General features: G+C 38.0%; 5 protein-coding genes across 6 annotated transcripts; 2 read left to right on the top strand and 3 right to left on the bottom strand.

Moving 5' to 3' along the window:
• The first annotated feature begins 962 nt into the window (after positions 1 to 962).
• Positions 963 to 2,686, top strand: LOC126798251 (cytochrome b561 domain-containing protein At2g30890-like). The gene is made up of 4 exons (XM_050525159.1): positions 963 to 1,148; positions 1,240 to 1,404; positions 1,911 to 2,059; positions 2,151 to 2,686. Exons 1-4 carry the CDS (start codon positions 1,032 to 1,034, stop codon positions 2,464 to 2,466), a joined length of 747 nt encoding a protein of 248 aa, XP_050381116.1. The 5' UTR covers positions 963 to 1,031; the 3' UTR covers positions 2,467 to 2,686.
• A 188-nt stretch (positions 2,687 to 2,874) lies between these two features.
• LOC126800115 (uncharacterized) lies at positions 2,875 to 4,654 on the bottom strand. Its single transcript, XM_050527404.1, has 3 exons — positions 4,368 to 4,654; positions 3,480 to 3,554; positions 2,875 to 3,376 (listed from the first exon to the last, which is right to left on the bottom strand). Exons 1-3 carry the CDS (start codon positions 4,594 to 4,596, stop codon positions 3,075 to 3,077), a joined length of 606 nt encoding a protein of 201 aa, XP_050383361.1. The 5' UTR covers positions 4,597 to 4,654; the 3' UTR covers positions 2,875 to 3,074.
• Positions 4,655 to 5,619: 965 nt separating this feature from the next.
• On the top strand, positions 5,620 to 7,784 carry LOC126799625 (GDSL esterase/lipase At4g10955-like). Its single transcript, XM_050526862.1, has 2 exons — positions 5,620 to 5,867; positions 6,614 to 7,784. The coding sequence occupies exons 1-2, from the start codon at positions 5,698 to 5,700 to the stop codon at positions 7,629 to 7,631; spliced, it is 1,188 nt and encodes a 395-aa protein (XP_050382819.1). The 5' UTR covers positions 5,620 to 5,697; the 3' UTR covers positions 7,632 to 7,784.
• A 550-nt stretch (positions 7,785 to 8,334) lies between these two features.
• Positions 8,335 to 14,419, bottom strand: LOC126798172 (uncharacterized). The gene is made up of 12 exons (XM_050525037.1): positions 12,330 to 14,419; positions 11,429 to 11,636; positions 11,156 to 11,311; positions 10,944 to 11,072; positions 10,770 to 10,849; positions 10,558 to 10,654; positions 10,363 to 10,411; positions 10,142 to 10,193; positions 9,840 to 9,920; positions 9,425 to 9,512; positions 9,161 to 9,262; positions 8,335 to 9,039 (listed from the first exon to the last, which is right to left on the bottom strand). The coding sequence occupies exons 1-12, from the start codon at positions 14,291 to 14,293 to the stop codon at positions 8,734 to 8,736; spliced, it is 3,312 nt and encodes a 1,103-aa protein (XP_050380994.1). The 5' UTR covers positions 14,294 to 14,419; the 3' UTR covers positions 8,335 to 8,733.
• A 583-nt stretch (positions 14,420 to 15,002) lies between these two features.
• Positions 15,003 to 21,325, bottom strand: LOC126798280 (diacylglycerol kinase 1-like). Of its 2 annotated transcripts, none has more exons than XM_050525197.1 (12): positions 21,227 to 21,325; positions 18,133 to 18,334; positions 17,834 to 17,986; positions 17,610 to 17,738; positions 17,428 to 17,504; positions 17,233 to 17,341; positions 17,038 to 17,086; positions 16,588 to 16,637; positions 16,373 to 16,455; positions 15,973 to 16,060; positions 15,728 to 15,829; positions 15,003 to 15,589 (listed from the first exon to the last, which is right to left on the bottom strand). In XM_050525197.1, exons 2-12 carry the CDS (start codon positions 18,316 to 18,318, stop codon positions 15,407 to 15,409), a joined length of 1,209 nt encoding a protein of 402 aa, XP_050381154.1. In that variant the 5' UTR covers positions 18,319 to 18,334; positions 21,227 to 21,325; the 3' UTR covers positions 15,003 to 15,406. The 2 variants fall into 2 exon arrangements, with proteins under 2 accessions (XP_050381154.1, XP_050381153.1); XM_050525196.1 differs by lacking the exon at positions 21,227 to 21,325 and adding an exon at positions 18,632 to 19,284.
• Between the last annotated feature and the right edge of the window lie 4,417 nt (positions 21,326 to 25,742).

The raw sequence follows: 25,742 nt of genomic DNA, 5'->3' as shown, positions 1-25,742 counted from the left end.
CAGTACAAAAGATTTCCAGAAGCTAGCAATCACTACTACTACTACTACTACTACTACTACTACTACTACTTATCAGTAGTCAGTGTCTAACTGTCTAATTATAAGTTTGTTAACCTGTTCATTTCTTGATTAGAACCTTCAAGTAGTGGAATAGGATCTGTCGATCGTGCATTTGTCGTTCAAGTTTAGAGTTGTGTGTATTTCGAGACCCCGCCGTAATCTAAATACTAAATCCTAAGTTAGCTTAGATGGTTTGAAAATCTAAACTAACTGACATTATGGAGAAAACTAATTTTTTTATCTACATTTTAACTTAAATATATCATGCTCAAGAATGTCTTAAGACTCTGGAGTGTGAATGGTGGTGTGTTTTGTTGGTTGGTGAAGCAGGTTATACATACTAGGTTCAAGAATGGTATGGAGCACAGGGCTTAGTGGGAAGCAGAAGATAATGTATACTAGGGAACCCACAATGTCAATTTCCTCTTTGGAGAATTGAAAACCTGACATTCTTTTTGCTCTGAAATTCCACATTCTGCTCCATACACCACCAAATGGCCTGTCAAAGTAGTACTGAAAACCCCACAAAGGTTGAAATATCAATTCAGCCACCTAGTTATTCTTCACTTTACTTTCTTACTTTCGATAGTTTTCTCACTTAGACTAGCAATCTACCATCACCATCCATGCAATTCCCATCTTTATTACATTAAAGAATCCCCACTTTGGCTTCTTTAACCCAAAAAGAAACAGCATCTGCCAAAACCAAACTCAGAATGTTTCAGCACCTTTCTTCAAGTTTTGTTATCTTGCATTTTGACATCTCTCTCTCTCTCTCTCTCTCTCTCTCTCTCTCTCTCTTTTAAGTGGGGCAGCTGGTTTGTATGTGGTTGAGCAATGCTGACAATCCAAAATGCTGTGATGCACTAAAGCCTTATAATGGTCTGTAACTGACATCCAAACCTCACCAGCATATCAAGTGCTTATTCCAGAAGTTGCTTGCTGCTTCACTTTCATATGGGGAAAGCAGGATGAGCTTTCTGCACAAATTAGTTTTCTTCTGTATTCTTTCTCTTGTTTCACCACTCCTTACTTCATCCCAAGAGCATGTGAAAGGTGTAAGCAATCATAAAGAGCATATTCATAAGGTATGAATTAGCTTTGATGCTCTCATTATGCTTCCATTACAGTCAAATGCATGCTTAAGTGTTTATTCCAATAAGGGTGATGATTTTGTAGCAGATGAGTAGCAAACTGTCGTTCGAAATTAAGCTTCACGGATTTCTGTTTTGGGCTTCAATGGGGTTCTTGATGCCTGTAGGACTACTTGCTATTAGAATGTCACACAGAGTTGAGTGTGGAAGGAAGCTCAGAATTCTATTTTATGTTCATGCTTTATCAGAGGCAAGTTCATCTATGTTCCTGTTGCATTAATCTTTAGATCCTCATTGTTTCAATTTCCTTTACTTGAAAAAGACTACCCTACACTGGTAATGAATAAAATTATGCTCCATATTTAGTTTATTAGTTTCAGATGCCCAACTACTATTAGTCTTACTTCCAAATAGGGAGAAGCCAGAATTAAAGTGAAATGATTACTTATTAGCTTATTAGTTAGTTGAAAAACTAACTAAAAAAGTTTTTTATCCAAGCAGAGTATCATTAATGCTTAGAGGACAAGAGAAGACAATGATTATAAACTATACTTTATCACAAGTTCAAATGTTTGATGAATCTAAACCTCTATATTTTTGGTTATCTGAAACTTAGCAAATGAGTATACATGTGGAACATAATTATAGTGTTAGGTGCCTCATTTTCCCAAATCCCAAATCACATCAAGTAAATTATGTGTTGGGTTTTGATTACCACATGACTCGAATGTAATCTGGCTAGTTTATGTGCAACAGATACTCTCTCTACTTCTTTCAACAGCAGGAGCTGTAATGTCCTTCAGAAACTTCAACAACTCCTTCAACAATAAGCACCAAAGGCTTGGGGTTTGCCTCTATGGTCTTATATGGCTGCAAGCCCTAATTGGCATTGTAAGACCAGAAAGGTAAACTACTACACATCAAGGTTGAAATTTGAAAGGGTTTACTGGGAAAACATGAGGTTAGATGGATTTAATTTCTCTTTGTCCACTGCAGGGGTACCAGGGGAAGAAGCATATGGTTTTTGGTGCATTGGATACTTGGAACAGCAGTATCTCTGCTTGGGGTGCTCAACATATACACAGGTTTAGTAGCCTACCACGAGAAGACATCGAAAGGCATACAGTTCTGGATAATAGTTTTCACAGCTCAAGTATGTTTTATTACCTTCTTCTACCTGTTACAAGACAAATGGGATTATATACAAAATCAAGAAGTGAGTTTGGGCAATGAATCAAAAAGGACCACCATAAATCAAGTGGTTTTGCCAAGAGACAAGCAAAAGGAAGTTGCACTGGCAGAGACTTGTTAAGAAAGCAAGTACCAGATGACTTGTTTTTATTACCATGGAATTTCTCCTTTTCCCTTTTTGTTTTATCTTTTTTATATATAGAATATATATGTTTAGCTTTTTGATCTTTTTTCAATAGGGACTGGGTGATGGTGTTCATAGCAGGTGAAGAATTGGATGTTGGGATTAGATTTCTTGAATAATAAGATGAATCAATACCATTTTCTAGCTTGCTGAAACACACCAGTAGCTGAAGTTTGCAATTTCATGAACTGCACAAACAATGCTGAACCTTTCAAAGTGGAATTTTAAATATTTAACTATGTCAAGCTCAGTAAGATACTATTTCAAAGAGTATCTATAAAATATACATTGACATGGAATTTTTTTTATCGAAATGAAATAGTTTTTATCGGGCAGGCCAACAGCTTAAGTTCACAAAACTTAACAGGATCAGACAGTTACTTAAAGTACTATTTTAAGGTGCAATGCTGTAAGAGAGAACATCCTGAGCTCTAAAAAAGATGCATGAATGATACTTAGCCATTGCAACTGGTAGACTAAATTAGTATAAGTATAGACGGGAAAGAGAGGAAATATATGAACTTATGAACAACTGCATCTCCACATTAATTAAGGAAACTTAGCTGTACATAACCTGTTGCTATAGCAATTCCTAATATTACAAGAGGTGGAACAAGTACAAATGCTCCAATGGTGGCAAAGAAAGTTGAATCATTCCTCTGAGACACTTCATTCAAGTAAGCTTGTCTCTTGATATTCCGCTTCTGTGAGACAGTTAAAACCTTGGGACTGAAATTTTTTAACTTTTTACCCAGTGGAATTGTGAAATCATCGTCTCTATCCCCAACCAACTGTGCTAGTTGCTCACGGATTGCAAGTTTCCGGGAGTTAGCATCACTCTCATAACCTAGTAATTTATCAAAAATGTAATACTTAGCAATGTGTTTCTTCATAGTTTTGAGCTACATATATATGACATGCATGTTTCAATTTATGGGCAGAATTTTCACCACCGTCAACTGATGAGCTAGTTGAAGTAAGTTGCTCCAAAAGATCCAGCCGTGTTTGAGCAGATGATGAAGATCCTGTATCAGCAGGCATATCAGAAGTGTTTAGAATGAAGTCATTGTAATCTGAAATTATTCTAAGCATCTTCCACTAGATTTCAGCTAACCAACTCGGAAACAGCATTTACTGAATGCTAATTTATGAGTTATCTTAAAGTTGAAACTATGAAAGTTAGTTATCAGAGATAATTAGACATAAACCCAATTTTGAAGCCCCCACTTAAATCTAAACCAACTATTAAACTTTATAAGATGTTAGTCTTATATATGCTAATGCAAAATCATCACATTGCTATATAAAATGAGTGTTAAATTGATCAAATTGAAGGCTTCATTGAGTTTAATGATTAATTCCAAACCAAATAAAAGCAAGAGTTGGACGATGATGAGTACCGACTGTTGTATATACTGTATAGTACAGGCAGAGCGCGCAGTTCAGTAAAGCTTCCAAATTGGGAAAATATGCAACTTGCATGAGGTTTGCTTTAAATGTTCAATTATGCTATACCGTACTAGGATAGTCCTATGTGTTATGCAGTAATGTATAGTCCTATGAGTTCACCCATACATCGGCCCTCTTTCTATATATTAAGCTATGAAGGACGATCTAATTCAATATTCCTCGATAACTTCATGGTTTGCACTTTGCAGGCAAACTTCCGGTCTATTAGTATTTAACTTGACATTATTGTACAGCTGACAAATCCTAATTTGCTGAACCAAGCTCCATACTATAGTAAGATACATACAGAGAAGTCATCCAAAAACAGCAACAGAATTCATTAGATGCTACTAAAAAGGCGATAAACGAACAATATATATTATACTGACCAGATGATGAAGAAGAAGGATCTTCCTCCTTAATCCAGCTCTCAGCTCCTTCAGACCGAGCAGCAGGTGTTCTGAAAGATGTATGAGGGTGCGACTTGAGAGGGGGTTTGTGCTTTGGGTTAAGAAATGGAGACGAAGAAGAAGAAGAAGAAGAAGAAGAAGAAGAAGAAGAAGAAGAAGAAGAAGAAGGGTTTGGGTAAAGAGAAGCAGCAGTTAAACTCAAGGCCATAGTTTGGTGTGACCTGTGAGTTTACAAGCTTCCTTTGCCATCACAATTTGAGGCCTATAATTTCAGTTGGTCTCCAAAATTCTGTTGCATTTACAGCCACCTCAATTTATATTCTATTAAGAAAAAAAAAAACTCCTCCACACATATATATGTACAACAAGCTGAAGCACATTCTCACATTCCTCCAAAATGGGGAAGAGTTCCTCCATTTCTATTTACATCCTCACATTCTATGGTAATTACTTCTTGAATTTTTGCAATAATTTCATTAGATAGGTATTAATTAGAGGTGTTTCTTTTTCATAGGGCTTCTTCATTCCAATAATTTGAACTTCGTGACTAAGGAAAGGACATGAGCTAGCCATTGACCATCTAATCCCACAGAGTCCCACGTACCGCGCTTAACATAATCCAACTTGCAAACCAAAGGGCAAAGGCAAAGTCCCAGGAAGGGACATATCATCAAATGACCAATATGGCCTTCTTATAAATTGCCCTTCAAGAAACACTTTAAATTCTCTTTATTTGAAGAATTGAAGAGAAGCACATTGTAATTCTTTCATCCTCCACTTTGAGTATTGTAAAACTTGTGCATAGAATATAAGATAAGATTAACTTCATACTTCCTCATAAATAAATTGATATTTGTATTATAGTAAAACTCAGTTACATAAATAATTCATCGTCACACTCATGATTAAAATTCGAATTTTTCATTTTATAATTTTATAAATTTTCTTAATTTTCCGTCTAACAAAAATATTGTATATGGTCTAAGAAAGATCGACATCAAGAGGATTGCTTCTAAAACTAGGAAAACACAAAAGCATTCCTTTCGTCAAGCCCTCAACTTCTCTCTCTCAAGGGGTGCGGGTGCAAACTCCGATCAGGGACTAAACGGTCATTTACTACAAACACGATGATTAGAGCGAAATACGACCGTTGGGTAGAGGAGACCAACAAAAACCAGGCGGTTCGAAACATAATCACCTTCAATTAAAGTGATCGAATCCGATACTAAATCAAATCCTCCACAAATCTCAAACCCAGAAACCAAAACAAAAAAAAAACCTTCCTTTCTCTGCGTGAAAGCCACACACCATGCAAGCAACACCAAAACAAAGCCAACCAGAACCAGAGACAATAAGCGGTGGCGCCGCCGCCGCCATTCAGGAAGTTGTGGAAGCGCAGCCTCATCCCTACTCTTTTCATGTCTCGGGTCCTCGCAAACTCTGCTCCCCCAATTGGAGAGACAACATAAGCTCCAGCTGGTAAGTTACCCACTTCGGTTTTCATTGAATTCATAGGAAGGACGATCTGAGATGTCAATTTGGATATGAAAGCTTGGATTTTTTTTTTACATTTACGCATCTTTTGCGTTATCTCAATGTGTAAGAAAGATGTGAAATTTGATGGTCTAAATTTGTGGCAGATAGGTTTCAGGTTCAATTTGTTGGTTTGGATAGGGAAAGATGCTGACTTTTGAAACTGGGTTTTATGTTTTGATCTGAGCTTTTTTTGATGTATTTGGGAAATTCATCATGGATCTCAGATTATTAAATCTAACCGTGTATGACTTTGGTGGGTCTATTCATTTATGTGTGATCCATTTTTCCTTATCATGGTTCATGTTTGTTTTGAATTTGTTTCCTTATGTGTGCTACTGGATTTTTGGATTTCCGAGTTCATAACAGTATTACTGATCTTTGTATAGAAGGTTAGTTATGAGACAATATATGTTTACCAGTTTAGAGACCATTATGGGTATATATATGGTGACTTTATAACTGCCCAATTGGTATCCTTCACTAGATTATTGGTTGTTCACTTGTTTGGTGTTGTTAACTTACCTTTCTGGATTTAACCAAATCAAATGCTTGATCTCCTGAACGGAATATATTCCATACTCCCAACTCCCAAGTTGATGGATTCCTTTTGAAGTAACACATTTGCCTTATGTATCATTGATTTATCCATTATCATGTTTTATTGAAAGGAGTGGATTTCTTTTGTGCAGGAAGGATGGGAATTATAAAAGAACTGTCATCGCATGCTTCATACAAGCAATCTACTTACTTGAACTTGATAGACAGGAGAATAGAGATGCAGACAATGTTCTTGCCCCAAAGTGGTGGATACCTTTTAAGTATAAACTAACCCAGACTTTAATTGATGAAAGAGATGGATCCATTTTCGGTGCAATTCTAGAATGGGATCGATCTGCAGCACTAGCTGATTTTGTAGTCATGAGACCGAGTGGGGCTCCAAAAGCTGTTCTAGCGCTTAGAGGAACATTACTTAAGGGCCCAACTATGAGAAGGGATATCGAAGATGACCTTCGATTTCTTGCTTGGGAGAGCTTGAAGGGATCAGTCAGGTTCAAAGTAGCTTTGGAGGCTTTGAAATCAGTTGCAGAAAGGTACGGAAGCAGTAATGTATGCATTGCAGGCCATTCGTTAGGAGCTGGTTTTGCTCTACAAGTGGGAAAAGCATTAGCTAAAGAAGGGATGTATGTTGAGACTCACTTATTCAATCCACCTTCGGTTTCTCTAGCAATGAGCTTCAGGAATATTGGAGAGAAAGCAGGATTTGCTTGGAAGAGATTCAAATCAATGCTTCCTTTGAGTAGTGAATCTCAGGTAAACAATGAGGAGGACAAGGCTGTTGGTTTTGGATTGAAGAATTGGCTATCAGGTTTAAAAGGTCCCTCTGGTGTGGGACTGGGAAAGTGGGTTCCTCATCTATATGTAAATAATAGTGATTACATCTGCTGCTCCTATACCGACCCTGATGGAATAGAAGGAAACAATGCTGGGAAGGAGAATGTAGGTCCAAGTTCAACAACTGGGCAAGTAGCAGCAAAGCTATTTGTGATGTCAAAGGGAAAACAGAAGTTTATGGAAGCTCATGGATTAGAACAGTGGTGGTCTGATGATCTGGAACTTCAGCTGGCTCTCCATAACAGTAAGCTCATCAGTAGGCAGCTGAAGTCCTTGTATAGCCTTCCAAATCCCCAACCAGCACTTCCTAGATAGCAAAGGCTGATCTCTTCATTCTTGGATGAATAATTAGCTTGTTTCGGTGGTTCTTACATACTGTCATGGTGTAATTCTTCTTTGTAAGACTTGATATCAGTTCATAATGGCTTCTGCCTTTACTTGTGTTCGATAAGCTATAGTGTTTTCTCTATAATGGAATATATATCACATGTTTGTTTACTGAAATATTAATTTTGATAAGTTGTTATCCTTTTTCTATGGTTTTGAGAAGACTGGCCGCAGAGCTGTTGCTTCAGCTAGCGGCACATTACCTATACTGACATTTCTTAAATCTGAGAGTATTAAGGTTGAATGCCAGTGGTGGCACTGTGGCAGATTTGCTTTAGATAACCTTGAATGCCAGTTGATGGAGACTGACTGGCATAAGCATTTCCAAAAGTTGTATTGGTATTTATAAAACAAGTAAGATTCTCTGCCTCCAAAGTCAAAGAGGTTCAAGGTATACAACTCCTTCCTTCAAGGTGTGTTCATATGTTCAATTGCATACGGCTTTCTATATGGTTTACTAGGGTACCTTTCGGATCGACTAGTTGATTTTCTCTAAGCCATGGGAAATTTTCAACTCCAACCCTATTAGATTACTTCAGCTCTATCAGTAACGATAGGATGGCTAAAGAAACTGTTGGGGTATGAATTAGCAGCTAGGCAATTGCAAGGAAAAAGAGAGAAAAAAAACTTTCATCTTCATTTCATGCCCAGCAATTTGGGATCCGGTTAGATATTTAAGGATTGAGAACCATTTAAACTGTTAAGTAAAATCTGTCCTATTCTAGTTGTGGTCCTCAAGAGTACAAAGAATCTGCTGCTGACTAGAAGGGTGTAGAGATTAATCTGGTGCTGAAAAGGGTCTGCTGCATGGTTGGACCTGATTAGGGAGAGGTTACTGCAACAGAAACATAGCTGTAGGACTAAGGATTCTGGAAACTGCTTGCTGCTTCAAACTCCTTGTGTCCTTTATATCAAGTAGGTTTCTGTAAAAAACTGTAGTGTCCTGTAGTACTATCTTCAGATTGTCATCATGCTAAGGGATCTCGGAAGTGTTTGCCTCTCCAAGCTTCTCATTTTCTCAGAGTACTTTTCAGCAATTAATGTCATCCTCAGGCATTTTGAAGCTGCTGGCTGCACCAAATGTCTTGTGGCCGTGAGAATACTGTCTATTATTACCATCATCGTCTTCATTGATTTCTGACCCCCAGGGTTGGGCTGAGCCATGGATACTTTTCGCTGAGTGATCTTGTTTAAGAAGAACATTTACTTGACAGTGGTAAGAGATTTCAATCTCGAGCAAACTATCAAGTGGAGTTCTTTTCCAGGGTACTCCATCAATTGTCATATTTACAACCACATCTGAATCCTCAATAAGCTTCAAGCGGATTTCTTGGACCTATATAATAACACAATATCAGGTTGACCACTATCAGGTAATGTAGACATGCTCATCTTGAAAGTCAGTTGAGAGTTCTTAAGCTCTGCAAACATGAAAATTTTTAATATGTATCGAGCACCTGATCTAAGCGAATCCACCTTTTCTTCTGGGAAAGCAAATCATCTTTGGAACCAATAATTTCAAGATGTCCATCATCTATGAAAGATGACGTCAGGCCTCTCTATTCAAATTCATCAACCAAGCAAACTTTAGTTAATGAGGGCGTAAGTTTAGATACAAAACTGTGATTGTAAATATCCAATTTCCAATCGCAGCAACAACTCCGCTGCATCTCAGCATATTAAAAAGGAAAAAAGAAAGAAGAAGAAGAGAGGAAACTCACTCTTTGATCTTTATTGATATTTGCTGTTGTCCAAGGAGTTTGTCCACCAAGAAAGCTGGGCAAGTTGAGACACACAATAGACCTGATGCTGTAATTCAAACAAATGACTTTAGAAAGATTGAATTAAGTGAAGATTTGCTCACAGCCATTACTTCGGTACAATACTCTACTACCACACTGAGTTTGCCTTTAAATCTAAAACATTGATCCCATCCCATGGCTGATAACATAATGTTCAGAAAGTATGTGTTCTGAATTTTCAACAAATTGTTTGTTTCTGGTATAGAGATGAGATAAAAGGACATGTATGGTTCATCAAAATTTACAACATAACAAGCAGATTAAATAATTACATATTAACTAAGATGCAATCACTCGCGCTAACAAAAGCAACAATATAAGGTGTCAAGTTTACCTATTAGGAAAGCTAAGAACTTCCCACTGATCACCGTGATGCTTCAACACTTCTACTTTTGCAAGTGCGCTCCTTAAGGTCCTGTTAGAGGAGATACTTTGTTAACCCCACAAGATTAATATACAATTCACAGATAAAAATAACTGGATTGAATTAAGTCAATTATTAAACATAAATGGTTACATATTCATAAACTTGTGTATTTTCATTTTGAAGAAAACGATGATCTAGCTTAGCTTGACAGATATAATGATGAAGTGTTTGACTGGAGCTCCATGTAATTGCATTGCCTTATGAACTACCTGGAAGTATGACGAAAGCGGGAGGCTCCATACAACCTTGGATCATCAACTCCTACAGTAGAACAAAATAGAAGGGCTTTTTGCTTTCAAGATCTGAATTCTGACTATTTTCTTTTGCGTGAAAACAGAGAAACTACGCATGAGATGTCTGAAAAGGAAAGAAATATAAAGATTTGTCCCCCTTCCAGAGAAAGGTAAGACCAGCAAGGGAGATATCTTACCCAAACTGAAGTAGTTCCAAAATCCTCCAAAGATTAATGTAGGATCATCCTGACAGATAACGAAGTGCAGATTATAATAGTAAAAAAGAAACAAGCCTCATTCACTGATTAATTGAAGATAATGTCATTGCAAAGCAAGGAAAGAAAGGTATCAAAGTAATGCTCATAAGGATAGAACTGAGCACTTAGTACCACCTTTTTCATATCTGTTTCATGAACTTGATGAGATAAATGCAAACAATATGGTATTTCTTGATGAGCGGTGGTTTTCATCTTCATGAGGATATGCCAGCTGAAATCAAATACATAAAAAAATTAAACTATTAAAATTATAAACGACAAGAATTAATTCTTGCAAATTAATGCCAACTGGTTATACCGTAAAATAAAATTATAAGTTCCAGTACCTATCTGTTTTCATCTGTTTTGCTCTATTTAGTACCGTCGCCAAAATCTTGTTCACTGGTACTTTATCAGCATCAAACTCCTGCTTAGCAAATCACATATATGGGGTAAACTGGGAAATCATATCAACTGCTGATGCTTCGACAACTTGGTATATATTAATAACAAATCTTTACCCATCCCAATGAACTTGCAATGTCAGCTTTGAATCCCAGTGCTACAGGAACAATGCAGGGTGAGGCTGGCAATTTTAGATCACAGATAACTCCCAAGAACCAGTTCACAAAAACATCCCCACCAACAATCTGAGAAGTAAAAAATATTTTTAGATTTAAAAAAAATTTATATAGAAAATAATATAAAGCTATGTGGGGCATTGGTGACTCACTATAATTGTCATCTTCTTTTCTATTTCTCCAGAAAATTCATGTCCTTCACTCTTTAGCTTTTTAAGTATACCATAAAACTCCTTTAGCGCATTCTCTGGTTCCTCTGTCCTTGTCTTTTGCCTATTAACGAAATTCTTGTCCAGAACAGCAATAACCTTAGAAGTAAATTGCAATTTTAACCAAAGTCAAAAGGCATGCATGATTACAAGTATAAAGATCACAAGCTTTCACCCGATAACAAATAGAGTTGAAAGTGCATCTCAGGAAACAACCTGCTCTTGATTAAGCTGATAGCGAAATTCTTCCAGAAGTCTAACTGCATAGTGTTCCATTTTTAGATCAACAAATACAAACACTGGGCATTTTGGTATATCACTCTTATCCTCAACCCATTTTACATTCCTTTCATTGACTGGGACATATATGAATGAACGGTGAACAAGAAACTCGCGGGGTATCAACATCTCCTTCAGGCCAGACCTACATTTCCATTAGGAGTTTTATCATTGCATGTTATATACTAAATATCATTAGTGGTATCCAAAATCCAATGTGATTCATAAATTAGTCAGTGTTTTCATTCTATTGGTAAGACCTGAACAGGCTAATTTTTTTTTTTTTTTACAGAAGTCTTTAGATAGAGAGGGACATGACAGCGTACACCTCTCAAACAAAAACATAATGATCAAGAGCCAAATGAGGACCAAAACAGAAAAGGAAATTCAAAGACTCTGAAGTTGCATATAGCTTGACCATAGGCCTTTATCTAAAATATTCCTGATAGGGTAATGATGTACCCTGCAAACTAATTTTTTGAGGCATAGCCCTTAGGTTTCCTATTCTAGTTCATTGAGCATTCAAAGATCAATCAGCATTTTTCTAGATTAGAAAAGTAAATCAAACCCAGCTCTGCCCGAGACAGCAACCCTGGTATACACGTACACACACACACGCACACAAGACTCAAGTAGAGATATATGGAAAGAATTCAAGAAATTGGGGATGATATGTAAGTCACTGGAAAATCAAGAAAGTTAAAACATGGTAGATATGTTGTAAGATTAATATGATTTTTCGTATTGGTAGATGAATACAAAGAAACTCCCAAACATGTGCATTTATAATCTTAAACGACAAAAAGATAAAAAGATGGGTGGAAAGAAAATCAGGTACCCATGATCATCAGTATCACTAATCCGTTTCTGGACGATCAACTCTGCAAGTGACTCAGCAATTGATGGTAGACCACTAATTTGATCAAGAATTTCGGTCTCAATCTTACCCACAGTTTCCCAATTCGACATGCTGAAACGTTTTTCTTCACCACATCGTGCTGCTATGGTCGCAATAAAGTACCTAAATTGCACCCAGCACCATCCTCTGTCCCAAGGCTTCGCAAGAAACACATTATATTTCCCAACCATATCTTGAGCCACTTCTGTTATCCTACTTATGACAATAATTGCACCACCACAGTCCTTGGGTAATCCGTGAGATAAGCGTTCCCCAAACTTCTCGCCTTCTGGAAGCTTATAACCTAAATCAGAATAACACTCCATGGTATGCCAGACATCATCCAACACAATCAAATACCTTTTGCCTTGCAAAAGATAGTTGAGTCGTTCCAAGAGCAAACTGAGTCCAAGGCCAGAGAAACTAGCCACCTCCTCACCCAACTTATCAAGAATACATGTCACAATGCTCATGCTGACTCCAGTGCTATCTAGTACAACTTGATTTTCTGGGAATATATCTGACAGACATAGCCATACTATAGGAGAAAACTCACTCCACACCCTGTAAAAATTCAAAACATCCAGCACCATCCTGGACTTAGCCATGCCACCCATGCCGACTATCCCAATTGCTGTGAATCCATCTCCAGCCCCTTCTCTGAGAAGTAATTCATCAATCTTCCATGTGCTTGCTTCAGGAAGTACCATAAGTTCATTACAGTTCTTCTTTACAGCAACATTCTCTGTCACGGCAGAAACTGATGGGATGTGAGGTGGTTTGTGGTCTTGCTGTTTCACCAAAGACATGACAGACTTCCTTTTCAGTGTGGTCAGCTGCTTATTCATACTATGTTGGCGCAGGCCAACCATATCTTGAGCAACTTCTGTTGTTCTACTAATGACAATGACTGCACCGCCAGTATCCTTAGGCAATCCATGTGATAAGCGATCCCAATTTTTATGTCCTACCAGCTCTGGGAATGTATCATTACCTAAATCCGCAAAAAAATTGTTGATGTGCCTCACGTCGTCCAACACAATCAAATACCTTTTCCCCAATAGAAGATGCTTGAGCCTTTCCAACAGCACATTAAGTCCAATGCCAGAAATACCTGTCTTTACAACCTCATCACCCAACTTTTTAAGAAGATATGTCACAATGCTAATATTGAACGACTCATCCGCGTAAACAATATCTTCTACTTGAATTTCTGGCATTAACTCAGACAGACATAGCCAAACGATAGGAGAATACACAGAGTTCACACTTACATTTTCAAACATCTTTCGTACGAAATTGGACTTACCAACGCCAGCCATGCCGACTATCCCAACTGCAGTAAATCCAATGTCATCTGCACCACCAACAAGTAAGCTCTCAACCTTGTCAAAACTAGCCTGAATCGCATCGGAAAGTACAACAATTTCTTCTGAATTCTTCTTCATCGCTACTATAGTCTCAGTAGGTAGTCCCAAGCCTTTGACAACATTGTTCCTCTCTTTCTGCTCCCTTGAGTTAGAAACCAAAGTTACAAACTTCTTTTTGAGTGTGGCCAGCCGCTTCTTCATCTTTAGGATGAAATAAATCAAGGAAGGACTGATAACCAAAATCTTATTGTCAAGCTCATTACTCTCGGTTGTGAAGACCCGGCACTCTGCCAGTGCATAGTTGAGCTCGGTGAGGTAGGTGTTCACCCGAATATACGTATTCATTTCCCATGACACATTCCATGGCACCGAATTCTCTAAAAAAAATGGAACTTTCTGCGTGTTTACTAAGATATGTTTGATTGCTACAAAGTTAGAAAAGAGACTCACAGAACCTGACAATTCAGACTCTGCATCATCAAGAGACCTCAAAAACTTTTTCCACAGAAACTCAGCAACACCAGCCGCCGCCATACCTTGATCTTCCTTTAAGAGAGTCAACACATCACTCCAGTCTTGTTAACCCAAGTGGGTCTCCTTTGACATAGTTTGCACAGTTATTCCAGATAAGAACTCAATTAGATGACCACCCTCCATTGATTGAAAGTAGACTTCTCTATCAACTAGTCTAAATTAGAGAGTTGACTACCCACCTATTAATCATTGATCCCACCTACCAATCTTTGAACTTTGAACTGCCCATCTCACTCCAATAGTCCAATTTGGACTATAAAGAAATAAATAATAATAATTTTTTTGACAAGGATCATTGTTACTCCCGTTGTTAATTTAACAAAGACTCCAGCTTCAGTACATAAGAAACTGATGGCACGTGTATAGTTCCTCAATGAAAACATCCCAGACAACAAAACCTTTACACACTAGTAAATATGATCACTTGCAGATCACAGTCTATCAAGTGCATAAAATTATTTTAATCATAAACAAAAGAGGTGAGGAAAGATAAATCAGTAGGTAAAAAAACTTATCTTAATATCGCCAACACATTGCTGGGAAGGAACCTCCATGGCACCAGCTCTGTTCATCTTAAGAGTGTTCTTCACGGTTCAACAATATTAATATTGGGCCTTGTTAAAATTGGGCCTGGACCGCGCTTTTAGTATATTCTTTTCGGAGGGTAAGGGCTTAGGGGATCCAGTGCCGGCCGTTGATAGATTACTAGATATAATAATGATCAACCGGTGAACCCGATATCATCCTTGAAGTCTCTGTCCCCATTGTTAGTTTATCAAAAGGAAATCAAGTGATCAACAACTACATACGACATATGACATATCTACACTTTATATGCATGCATCGAAGTTTTAGTTTCACAATATGCGTCTTATTCCAAATAGGGTAACGCCTAGGCATGTTGTTTTGGTGAGGCTCAGGTCGGTTTATATGGTTCTGACATCTCTGAAGCGATCATCATCCAACACTCATTTCTCAAAATAGCCAGCAAGCAGCTCAATCTCTAATTCAGCAAGAGCCTCTGTCTCAATTGATGACCGGAATTGTGGAAGTACACTCTACACCAACCTCTTCGGGTCGTTCTCCATGCATCATCAGTCGCAGGATTGCTGGCTATGAGTCATGGATACTTTTTGCTGAGTAACCTTGTTCCACAAGAATGTTGACTTGACGATGGTAAGAGATTTCAATTGCATCTAACCCATCAAGTGGGGATTTTTTCAATGGTACACCATCGATCATCATGTTTATAACCTCAGCTGAGTCCTCTATAAACTTGAAGCGAATTTCTCGCACCTAGCGAACACAAATACTAACAGTTATGTTAACTACTACCATATATACAATGAAGGCATGTAAAACATAACGTTTAACTAAGAAGCACACAGTGATACACATCAAACTGATGTCAAATTCTAAGATATTGTGTATGACCTGATCAAGGCGAATCCACCTTTTCTTCGGACAAAGCATATCATCTCTGGAACCAATAATTTCAAGCCGTCCATCATCTATAAAAGATGGGGTCAAGTTTATCTGCAATTCAATATCATGGACAAGGTTAATGGAATTAATGAGTGAGAGTAGTAACATATTCTGCAAATGTATCTGATTGCAATTGCCAATGACAGAAACAACTTTGCCATAAATAAAAAAAATCAAAATTAAAAAACACTCGCACTTTGATCTTTCTTCACATTTGCTTTTGTCCACGGATTTAGTCCACCAGCAAAGCTAGGCAAGTTGAGACAAACAATTGACCTGATGCTGTACATCAAAGAAATAACTTCAGAATGATGGATGAATTAAAGTCTCGAAGACTATGAGTTTGGATGTGACTGCCAAAGTGCCAAGCAATCAACAATTCAACATAGTCTGTATGAAACGCTTAACATCTAATTGTAAATCTTAAACTTATTCAATGGCTTAGAATACGGTAGTGAGAAAGTATGATCTAACTCCTCAACTATATTTGATCATTTGACAACCATAATAGAAGATGCAATTATCATATTTAAGTTCCATAACTGTTAAAGCAAACAATATCAATAAACAAGGTGATGTAAGTTTGACATTTACCTATTAGGAATGCTAAGTGTTTTCCACTGATCCCCATGATGTTTCAAAACCTCTACTTTGGCAAGTAATCTGTTTAAGGTCCTGTCATAAACACACACGCGCGCATATTAGTATATTACATTGTTACAGGGAAAAGAAAGGACAATCGATAGCAGATCGAGAACATGTCAAGCATAAAACTCAATAAGTATCAGCTATATATATAACATCGATCTAGAAATGTGGCGAAAGCGCAAAGCTCCATACAATCTTGGATCATCAACACCTACATACACGTTGAAATTCCTTTAGTTCTGCCAACGCAAGCACAATAGCACATCCATATATACTAGATGCGGTTTCCAGCATATCAAGAAATCTCATATCTTTAGTGTAGCTTTGATCTCTTGTTGTAATCTGAAACACAAGTAACACAACCATCCTTTGCCCACTGTACGCTTAATATGGTTACAGAAATCATATATGTGCATTGCAACAACAAAAAATTGGTAACAGGAAATTCGAAGCAATAGTTAAACTGGGTGAAAGATTTTGATGTAAAAGCAATAACAACCAACACCATGTAAAAATCGTTGACCAAATGTGTGTTGATTTGCATCTATCAACACTATTCTCAGTCCAGGAGAAAAGTGGGATGGGGGGGGGGGGGGGGAGGAATTCCTTACCAAAGCTGAAGTAATTCCAAAATTCTCCGCAGATTAATGGCTGGTTATCCTGAGAAACAAAACATGCAAATAAAAAACCATGTCTCATTCATGAAAATATAACTGATAATCAGTAAATCAATTAGAGGGAAATCTTGAAGTAATTCTTAAGGATTGAAATGAAAATTAAAAACAAAGAACTGAGTTTTTTTTTACCACATTTTCCATATTTGGTATGTGCACTGGATGCCATAAATTCAAACAATATGGTAGTTCTTGATAATCTGTAGGAATGGTGGCTTCCATCTTTATGAAGATATGCCAGCTGAAATCCAATACATGAACATAACAACAATTAAATTCCTTCACATGCCAAATCCTCAATAGAGAAGAGTAAAGTTTCTCAAGTACCTATCTATCTTGATCTGTTTTGTATGATTTAGTACCGTCTCCAAGACATTGTTCACTGGTGTCATTGCATCAAACTCCTGGAAATTAGAATACAGAACAGTGTTTTTGGGAATCATGTCAAATTTAAAGTAGAATTTTTGATAAAAAGTTGATCATACGAAGACTAGTAGTAAATTTCCTACCCATCCAAATGAAAATGGAATGTTACTTTTGATTCCAAGTGCAATCGGAACAATGGAGGGTGAGTCTGGCAAATTTAGATCGCATAAAACTCCTAAAAACCAGTTAACAAAAACATCTTCACCAACAATCTGATAGCAATACAGGTTGAAAATTAACCACTGTACCCAAAAATAAAATCAATGAGTATCATAAAAAAAAAAGGCAAGTTAGGAATTGTGCTCACTATAAATGTCATTTTCTTTTGAATTTCATCAGCAAAATCATGTCCTTCACCCTTAAGCTTTGCTAGAGAACCATAGAACTCCTCTAGTGCCCTATCTGGTTTCATTGGCGAACATCTTCGCGTAAAGAAACTCTCATGCAACACAGATAGAACCTAAAAGATTAATTTTAATATGAAAAAACTTCACAAAAAGACTTGCAATAATACAGTTGAAGGATTAAATCCTTACAATTTATTGTACTTATAATCATATAGTTGAAATGACTTTTGAAGGAGTGGGTTACTAAGAAAGCACATACCTGCACACGATTTAGCTGGTTGCGAAAGTCTTCAGCTAGAGCTCCTATAAGGTCACTTCTGAAATCGACAAACACAAAGACTGGGCATTTTGGTATATCCTTCTGATGAGCCCATACAAAATTTCTCTCATTGATTGGAACATGTTCCCATGAACAATCAATAAGAAATTCACGAGGTATCAACATCTTCTTCAGGTCAGGCCTACAAAATTTGGAAAATAACCCATCTTAAATCCTCTCAATTCTGATTGCATGCAAATATAAACTCTGGGGGTTCAACAATGATCACAATTTATAATAAAAAACAATGTTGTAACAGTCCAATACAGGACATCATGACAATTGGCAAGCCATAGAAAAGTAGATCATGATACATATTAGCTGTTGGATGGAAGTCATGGAACAGATCAAAGTCACTGATCCTTACAAATAATTTTTAAACTATAGATCAATCAGACAAAAAGAAAAAGAGTATAACTGATGAGCAAGACTATTTTACCTACTATGATCATTCTGATTAATCTGGTTTTGAAAGACTAAGTATGCGAGAGTCTTGGCCATCAATGGTAGACCACAAACTTGATCCAAGATTTCATTATGGATCTTTCTCACAGTTTCTGTATTAGACATGCTAAAACTTTTTTCTTCATGACACCGTAATCTTTCACGGAAGACAAAACTGTCAAAGTATAACAGGCACTGCCCTTTATCCCAAGGTGTAACAAGATACAAATTTTTTTGGCCCAAGCCAACCATATGTTGAGCCACTTCGGTTATCCTACTAGTGACAATGACTGTACCACCACAGTCCTTGGGCAACCCATGAGATAAGCGATCACCAATTGGCTCACCTTCCAGTACTGCACAGCATAAATCCGAATAGAATTCCATACTGTCCCATGCATCATCCAACACAATTAAATACCGCTTACCCGATAAAAGATTGTTTAGCCTTCCCAAGAGCTCGGCAAGGCTGAGGTCTTGAATAGCTATGAAAATCCCTAACATTTCGAGGATACATGCCACAATGCTAATGCTGATCACCTCATGTGTGGCAGTATCATTAGGTCCTTGTTTTGTACCATTTATTATATCTGACAAGCATTACCAAACTATAGGATCATATTCCGACCACACGGTTTTCAAGACATTTTGCACAAAAGTGGACTTACCGACACCAGCCATGCCAACTATCCCAATTGCAGTAAATCCAGTTCCGGTTGGATATCAGCAAGCAAGTGAGAGTCCTTAAATTCACTATATATCCCCACATCACGAAGTAGCACATGTTCACTTGAGATGCTCTTCACCTTCTCAGTAAATGGCAAACATTCCTCTGCCGCACTGGTCTCCTCTTTCAGTGTAGAAACTGATGTGCTTGATGTATTAGATAAAAGTGTTTGGTATTGTTGCTGTTCGTGCACCAAACTGGAGACTGAAGACTTCCTTTTAAGCATGGTCAGGTGCTTATGCATAGTACTTTGGTGTATCCCCACCATATCTAGAGCCACTTCTGGTATTCTACTAACCACAATGACTACACCACCACTATCCTTGGGCAACCCATCAGATAACCGATCCCCAGATTTTTTACCATCAGGAAACTGATAGCCAAGGTCCTTAAAGAACTCCATATTATGCCGCATATCATCCAACAAAATTAAATACTTCTTACCCGACAAAAGGCAGTTAAGCCTTTCTAAGAGCAAATTAAGTTCAAGGCCAGAAATACTGGCAGTCTCCTCCTCCCCCAACTTTCCAAGTATAAGTTTGACAATGCTTAAGCTAATGCTGGCTCCATTGGCACTAACACTGTTGCCTAGAAGATTATCTTCTTGTATTATGTCAGACAAGCATAACTGAATGATAGGAGAAAACTCAGAGAGCACAGCTGTCTCTTCCACAATTCTGTGCACAAAAAAGGACTTCCCGTGCCAGCCATGCCAACTATCCCAATGGAAGTAAATCCAATGCCAACTGTAGAGCCACCAAGCAAGCCCAAGAGATCAACCATAGTTGTATAGTCTTCTGAATTCACTGCATCAGAAAACACCACAGTTTCTTCTGAATTCGTCTTTAACACCACTATATCCCTCTCGGTAAATCCCAAACATTCAATGGATTTTCTCCCTTTACGCTCCCTTAGGACAGAAGTAGATATTGATGGGCTCCCAAGCACCAAACTCTCAAACTTCCTTCTCAGTGCCGTCAGCTTTTTCTTCATCTGTAGAATGAAATAAACCACTGACGGATTCAAGGGTAAAATCTTCCTTTTAAGTTCCCTGCACTCTTTTGCAAAGATTTGGCACTCTGCCAATGCATAGTTGAGCTCTGAGAGATAAGTATTTGCCTGAATATATGTATTCATTTCCCATGATGCATTCCATGGCATCAACATTTCCAAAGAGAATGGAATTATCTGGGTGTTTACTAAGACATGCTTGATTGTTTCAAAGTAATAAAAGAGATTCATAGAACCTGATAATTCGAATTTGGCGTCTACTAGAGACCTCAAGAACTTTTTCCACAGAAATTGAGCAACATCAGCCGCCGCCATTCCTTCAGCAGAATCAACACTTCCCTCCAATTTCTGAATCAACCTTACTGCTAGGTGGAAACTGGATCTCCTCTTACATGATTCCAAACTAAACTAAAATTAATGGACTAAAAACTAGACTTGTATCAAGTAGTTTAATTCAGACAGTTTACCCAATCAAATTGCATCATCCTATCAATTATTGAAGAAAACTCAAAACTAATGAGGTCAACAATTGAGCTTGTCTTACTCTCAGAGAATCATATTCCATTCCATATAGGCATAAACAACACATTCCCCTCCAATTCACATTTCAAAAAAGAAAAATTATAATAATTCAGGGGTCTTTGTTACTGTAATCTTTTTATTAACCAATTGTGACAATGCTTCCAGCCTGTAACCAAGAACCAGCACACAAGACTCTGACGAAGATAAACATAACCAAACGCAGTATAATCATGTATGCGACGACCCGATTAGGCGATCACAGTGAAAAAGCTGAGGAAACAAATAAACAAACAGAAGCAACGAAAAACTTATCAGGGTTCGACTTGTAACTGGTAAAGATGAAAGCTTTGGGGCAAAGTAACTGACGGAGGAAGAGATAGAAGACACCACAGCCTCCATGGCAGCACTCGCGGTGTTTTTTAATCTTCAGTTCACTTTTGAACTGTTCTATGATGTTTCTTAGGAACTTTTAAACCCGAGGATCCTCGACCGGGTTTGTCACAGTACACATGGCATATCCCCATAAGTTCATAACAAATTGGTACATGTGGTTCTTGGTTTTTGTCACTAGATTGTTGAAATATGTTGCTTCGAATGTTTCTTCTTGTCTTTTTTGTCTCAACCTTATTACCTATCTTTGAAGAACTACAGAGTTACAGTGATCTACACATGCTTGGGCAGGTTGGCTAGCATGTTCATCGGAAAATAATTATACTTCATTTGTTTGGCGGAGAGTAACCATCTATCATTTATGTGTTTACTCACATGAAATTATTTTATCACATTATTTAACAAGTTTCCTGATACCAAACACCACAATGCGGAGCACTCAAAAGGCGAATTTCTCATTCCCTTTGAGTAAGACTAAGGGGTTACTTTCTTCTGCCAACCAAACGAGGCTGAATTTCATTGATACAAATCTGCTACTAGTTATGGCCATGTTAAGTATGCCTTTCCCATGACGCCAATTCAATGCCATTTCTGCAGCTGCAGTCCTCTGGAATTTGTGCTGTTTCATTTTTCTTTTTAAAGCAAGAATTGATTCAAATGGATGTGTGTATCTTGGTAACTGAGACTATGTCTCTAACATGTTAGCTCAACAACCTCTTGACTTATGGAGTTGTTAGCTCAACAACTTCTTGACTTATGGACATTATGTATTTATGTAGTTGTAGCAATTGACTTTTGTGCAAAGTCTTATTGAATGAAATAGAACATATGAAAAACTCATCTATTATATCTGATTTGGTATCAGAGTAGATCCAAAAGGATTTGTTGTTTCCTTCTTCTTCTTCTTTTTTCAAGTAAAACCTCATTGTTAGGATTTTCTTGTCTCAAATCAGTGTTGTGTACGTCTGGTGTTGGTGTTTTGTCAGACGGTGTTAAAGGTCTCGGTATTGTTGTGTGGAGTTCGGCAGTGTTCTCCGAGCAAGTCATCCGACATCTGTGTATCATGCCGTTGTTGAGGCCCGTAGTCGAAGCCTCCAGATCGTTCAGCTCATTTCTCAAAAGCTTCCAGGTGGTCGAGCAAGCACCGTTGTGCAGACGTCGTCGTCCCCTTGGAAGAAATTAATCCGACCTGGCTACAGCCTTCAACGACCTGATTCCAATATTCCGACCTGATTTCAGTGTTCAACCAATTTTCAGTACATTTACACTACCAGTGCAGATTCACCTGTTTTCTCCATGTCAGTGCAAGTGCACCGATAGTGCAGGTTCATCTGTTTTCTACCTGTCAGTACAAGTGCACCGATAGTGCAGGTTCACATGAAGCAGGTTGTTATCATTTTTTTTTCGCTGCATCACTACTGATATGTTGATTGTTTTTTACAATGAGTTCTGAAACAAAAAAAGTTTTCAGGTCAATGATGTTCAGAAGTTTGAAGTATATGTCAAGAATTCTGAAAGTAGTTCATTTGGGGATGCCAAACTCAATGGAACCAATTTCCGTAAATGGAAAAGAATTATGACAGCTCATCTCAGAGGAATGCACAAGATGGGGCATGTAACTAGGGTAACTAAAGCCCCCAGTGAAGATGTTGTTGATGCCTACACTAAATGGGAAGATGATGATGGTCTTGTAATGTCTGTATTATACAAAGCTATGAATGAGGATATAATTGACCTGGTGGAGGCATGTGTTACTGCGCAGACAATATGAAGACATTGGAATACCTCTATACTAATGAATCTTATTTCATACAGGTTCATGAGTTAATGTGCACCGCTTCAGCAATGCAACAGAATGGGCAACCAGTGGCACAATATTTCACCAAACTAAAGAATATTTGAGTTGAGATTGATATGAAACGTTCTTACAAGATCAAGAATCAGGAGAACATTATTTGGTGCCAAAAGGAAAATGAGCTTGAACGAGTTCACCATTTCTTGAGAGGTCTTGATGCAAAGCAAGGACCACCACCAGACTTTGAGAATCAGCCTCATCCTCCTTGCTCTTATTGTAATGATACTGGCCATGCCCGTGAGACTTGTTGGAAATTGTATCCGCATCTTACGCCTAAAAGGCTAAATTATCGTTATAAGGCAAATGCAGCCATTCAGTTGGTCCAAGAACCAGATATATATGGTATGGTCGAACATGATCATCATACAGTCAGAGGAGTAACACTCACAACATTAATAACTGGTCGTGGTAAGATTGGTATAGCTTTAAATATTTCTAGCTTTGTTGGTACTGATACATGGATTATCGATTTTGGTGCTTCAGATCATATGACTTATGATAAATCTTATTTTATCGTATTTTCCTCTTCACCAGTACCCTATGTTACTAATGCTAATGGTGAGGTATTCATTGTGTTAGGAACAGGGTCAGTTCGTATTACTCCCACAATAGAACTTTATAATGTGCTATATGTACCCGTTGTATCTCATCATTTGATATATGTCCCACAGCTGAATACATAAGCTAAATGCTATGTGACATTTTTTCCCATATATGTGATACTTCAGGATCTTCTCACCGGGGAATTAATTAGTCGGGGATATCTGAGTGCAGGTTGTTCCATCTGGATCAGACATACGCATGGGAGAAACCAGGAGCATAGTCCCGGACCGCGTTAATCTCCACTTCTGATAAGTTAAGTGAAGTTTGGTTATGACATCGTCGCTTAAGGCATCCATCTTTTAGTATCATGAAAGAATCCATGCCTACTTTGTTTATCGGTGTGAATGAGTCAACTTTACGTTGTGAAACATGTGTTTTGTGCAAGAGTCATTGAGCTACTTATTCCCCTAGTATTTCTAATAAAAGCGTTTTTTCCTTTTGAATTAATTCATTTTGATGTTTGAGGACATTCGAAAGAACCTACTATGTCGGGTATGAGGTACTATGTGTCATTTTATTGATGATTGCACATGTCTTTCATGGATTGTTCTTCTTAAAACCAAGGATGAGGTTTTTTCGGCTTTTCACGCCTTCTATACCAATGTCCAAACACAATACCATGCCAAAATTAAAGTTCTTCGTTTCGACAATGGGAGGAATATGTGAACCGTGTCTTTCAGGAGTTCTTTCAAACACATGAGATTGTTCATCAAATAACGTGTCTTTACACACCTGAGCAGAACATCGTATCCGAAAGAAAAAATCATCATTTACTTGATATGGCTCGTTGTCTTACCTTTAGTGCTCACATGCCTAAATATATTTGGGGTGATGCTGTCATAACCTCTGTCCACCTCATTAATCCTCTTCCATCTAGTGTCATCTAGGGAAACGTTCCATATAAGGTGATTGCATCTCATGTCTCCTTGCCCTCATTTCATAATCTCTATGCTCGTGTTTTTTGTTGTATTGTCTTTGTCCATATTCCAAAAAGTCATAGGTCAAAGTTGGATGTCCGAGCACTTAAATGTATGTTTGTTGTTTACGGAGGACATCAGAAAGGGTACAAGTGCTATCATCCACCTACTAGGAAATACTATGTCACTATGGATGTTACTTTCTTTGAGAACATGAGCTATTTTACCTCTTTTGACATTGCTCTTCAGGGGGAGCATTAATATTTTGAAGAGCTGTATCGTGAAGAAGCTGAGATTGGTTCAGTTGAGATCACTGATGCATCAGCTCCGAAGACACCACCAGATGATTCTGTTACAGTTGCTCCAGATAAGCAGGTACCAGAAGCTGACAACGCATGTAATAACCCGATTTTTCGGGATCAAATTGTATGAATTCAAAAAATTTTAAACTTAATAAAATTTAATAAATCGCATTTTGTATCTTTAATCGACGATGTAAAACGAAACGAAACCGAAGTTTAAAAGTTAAAAACATTACGTTTCCGCAACAAAGGAGTCGACTTTTACTCCGTCGCTCGTTTCCGAAGGAAGTTGTAGAGCTCATCGATACGATTTCGTGGACACATCATGCACCTCAATAAGACATCGTATGTGAAAGTTATCGACGACGAAAGTTGATTTCCGATTATGGAAATTGTATAAAAGGAGATGATTGGAAACCCTAGTTTCCAAAAATAGAAATTCTCTCTCTCTCTCTCTCTCTCTCTCTCTCTCTCTCTCTCTCTCTCTCTCTCTCTCTCTCCCCGTAGTCGCCCCATCTCGACCCGACCTCCCTCTCAAAATTTCCTCCATCAATCTCGCGCCTCCGGCGCGATGTGGCTCTCACCGCCATTCCCTAGGCCTTCGCAAGCTCGACCTCTCCCTCGTCCGGGCTAGACGCGTCCTCCCTCGCCACCGTGAAGCCTCACCGACAAGCGGCGATTTCTGCAACAACCACGCCACCGATCCAAGCTTCGCCGCTGGTGAATGAAGCCAAAGATCGTCACTAATCGACACTTGAGATGTGTATAGCACGAAATTG

Source organism: Argentina anserina, chromosome 6, assembly GCF_933775445.1.
Source record: "Argentina anserina chromosome 6, drPotAnse1.1, whole genome shotgun sequence".
NCBI lineage: Eukaryota > Viridiplantae > Streptophyta > Magnoliopsida > Rosales > Rosaceae > Argentina > Argentina anserina.
The sequence above is the reverse complement of the archived record's forward strand: the minus strand, read 5'-3'. Positions and strand labels throughout refer to the sequence as shown.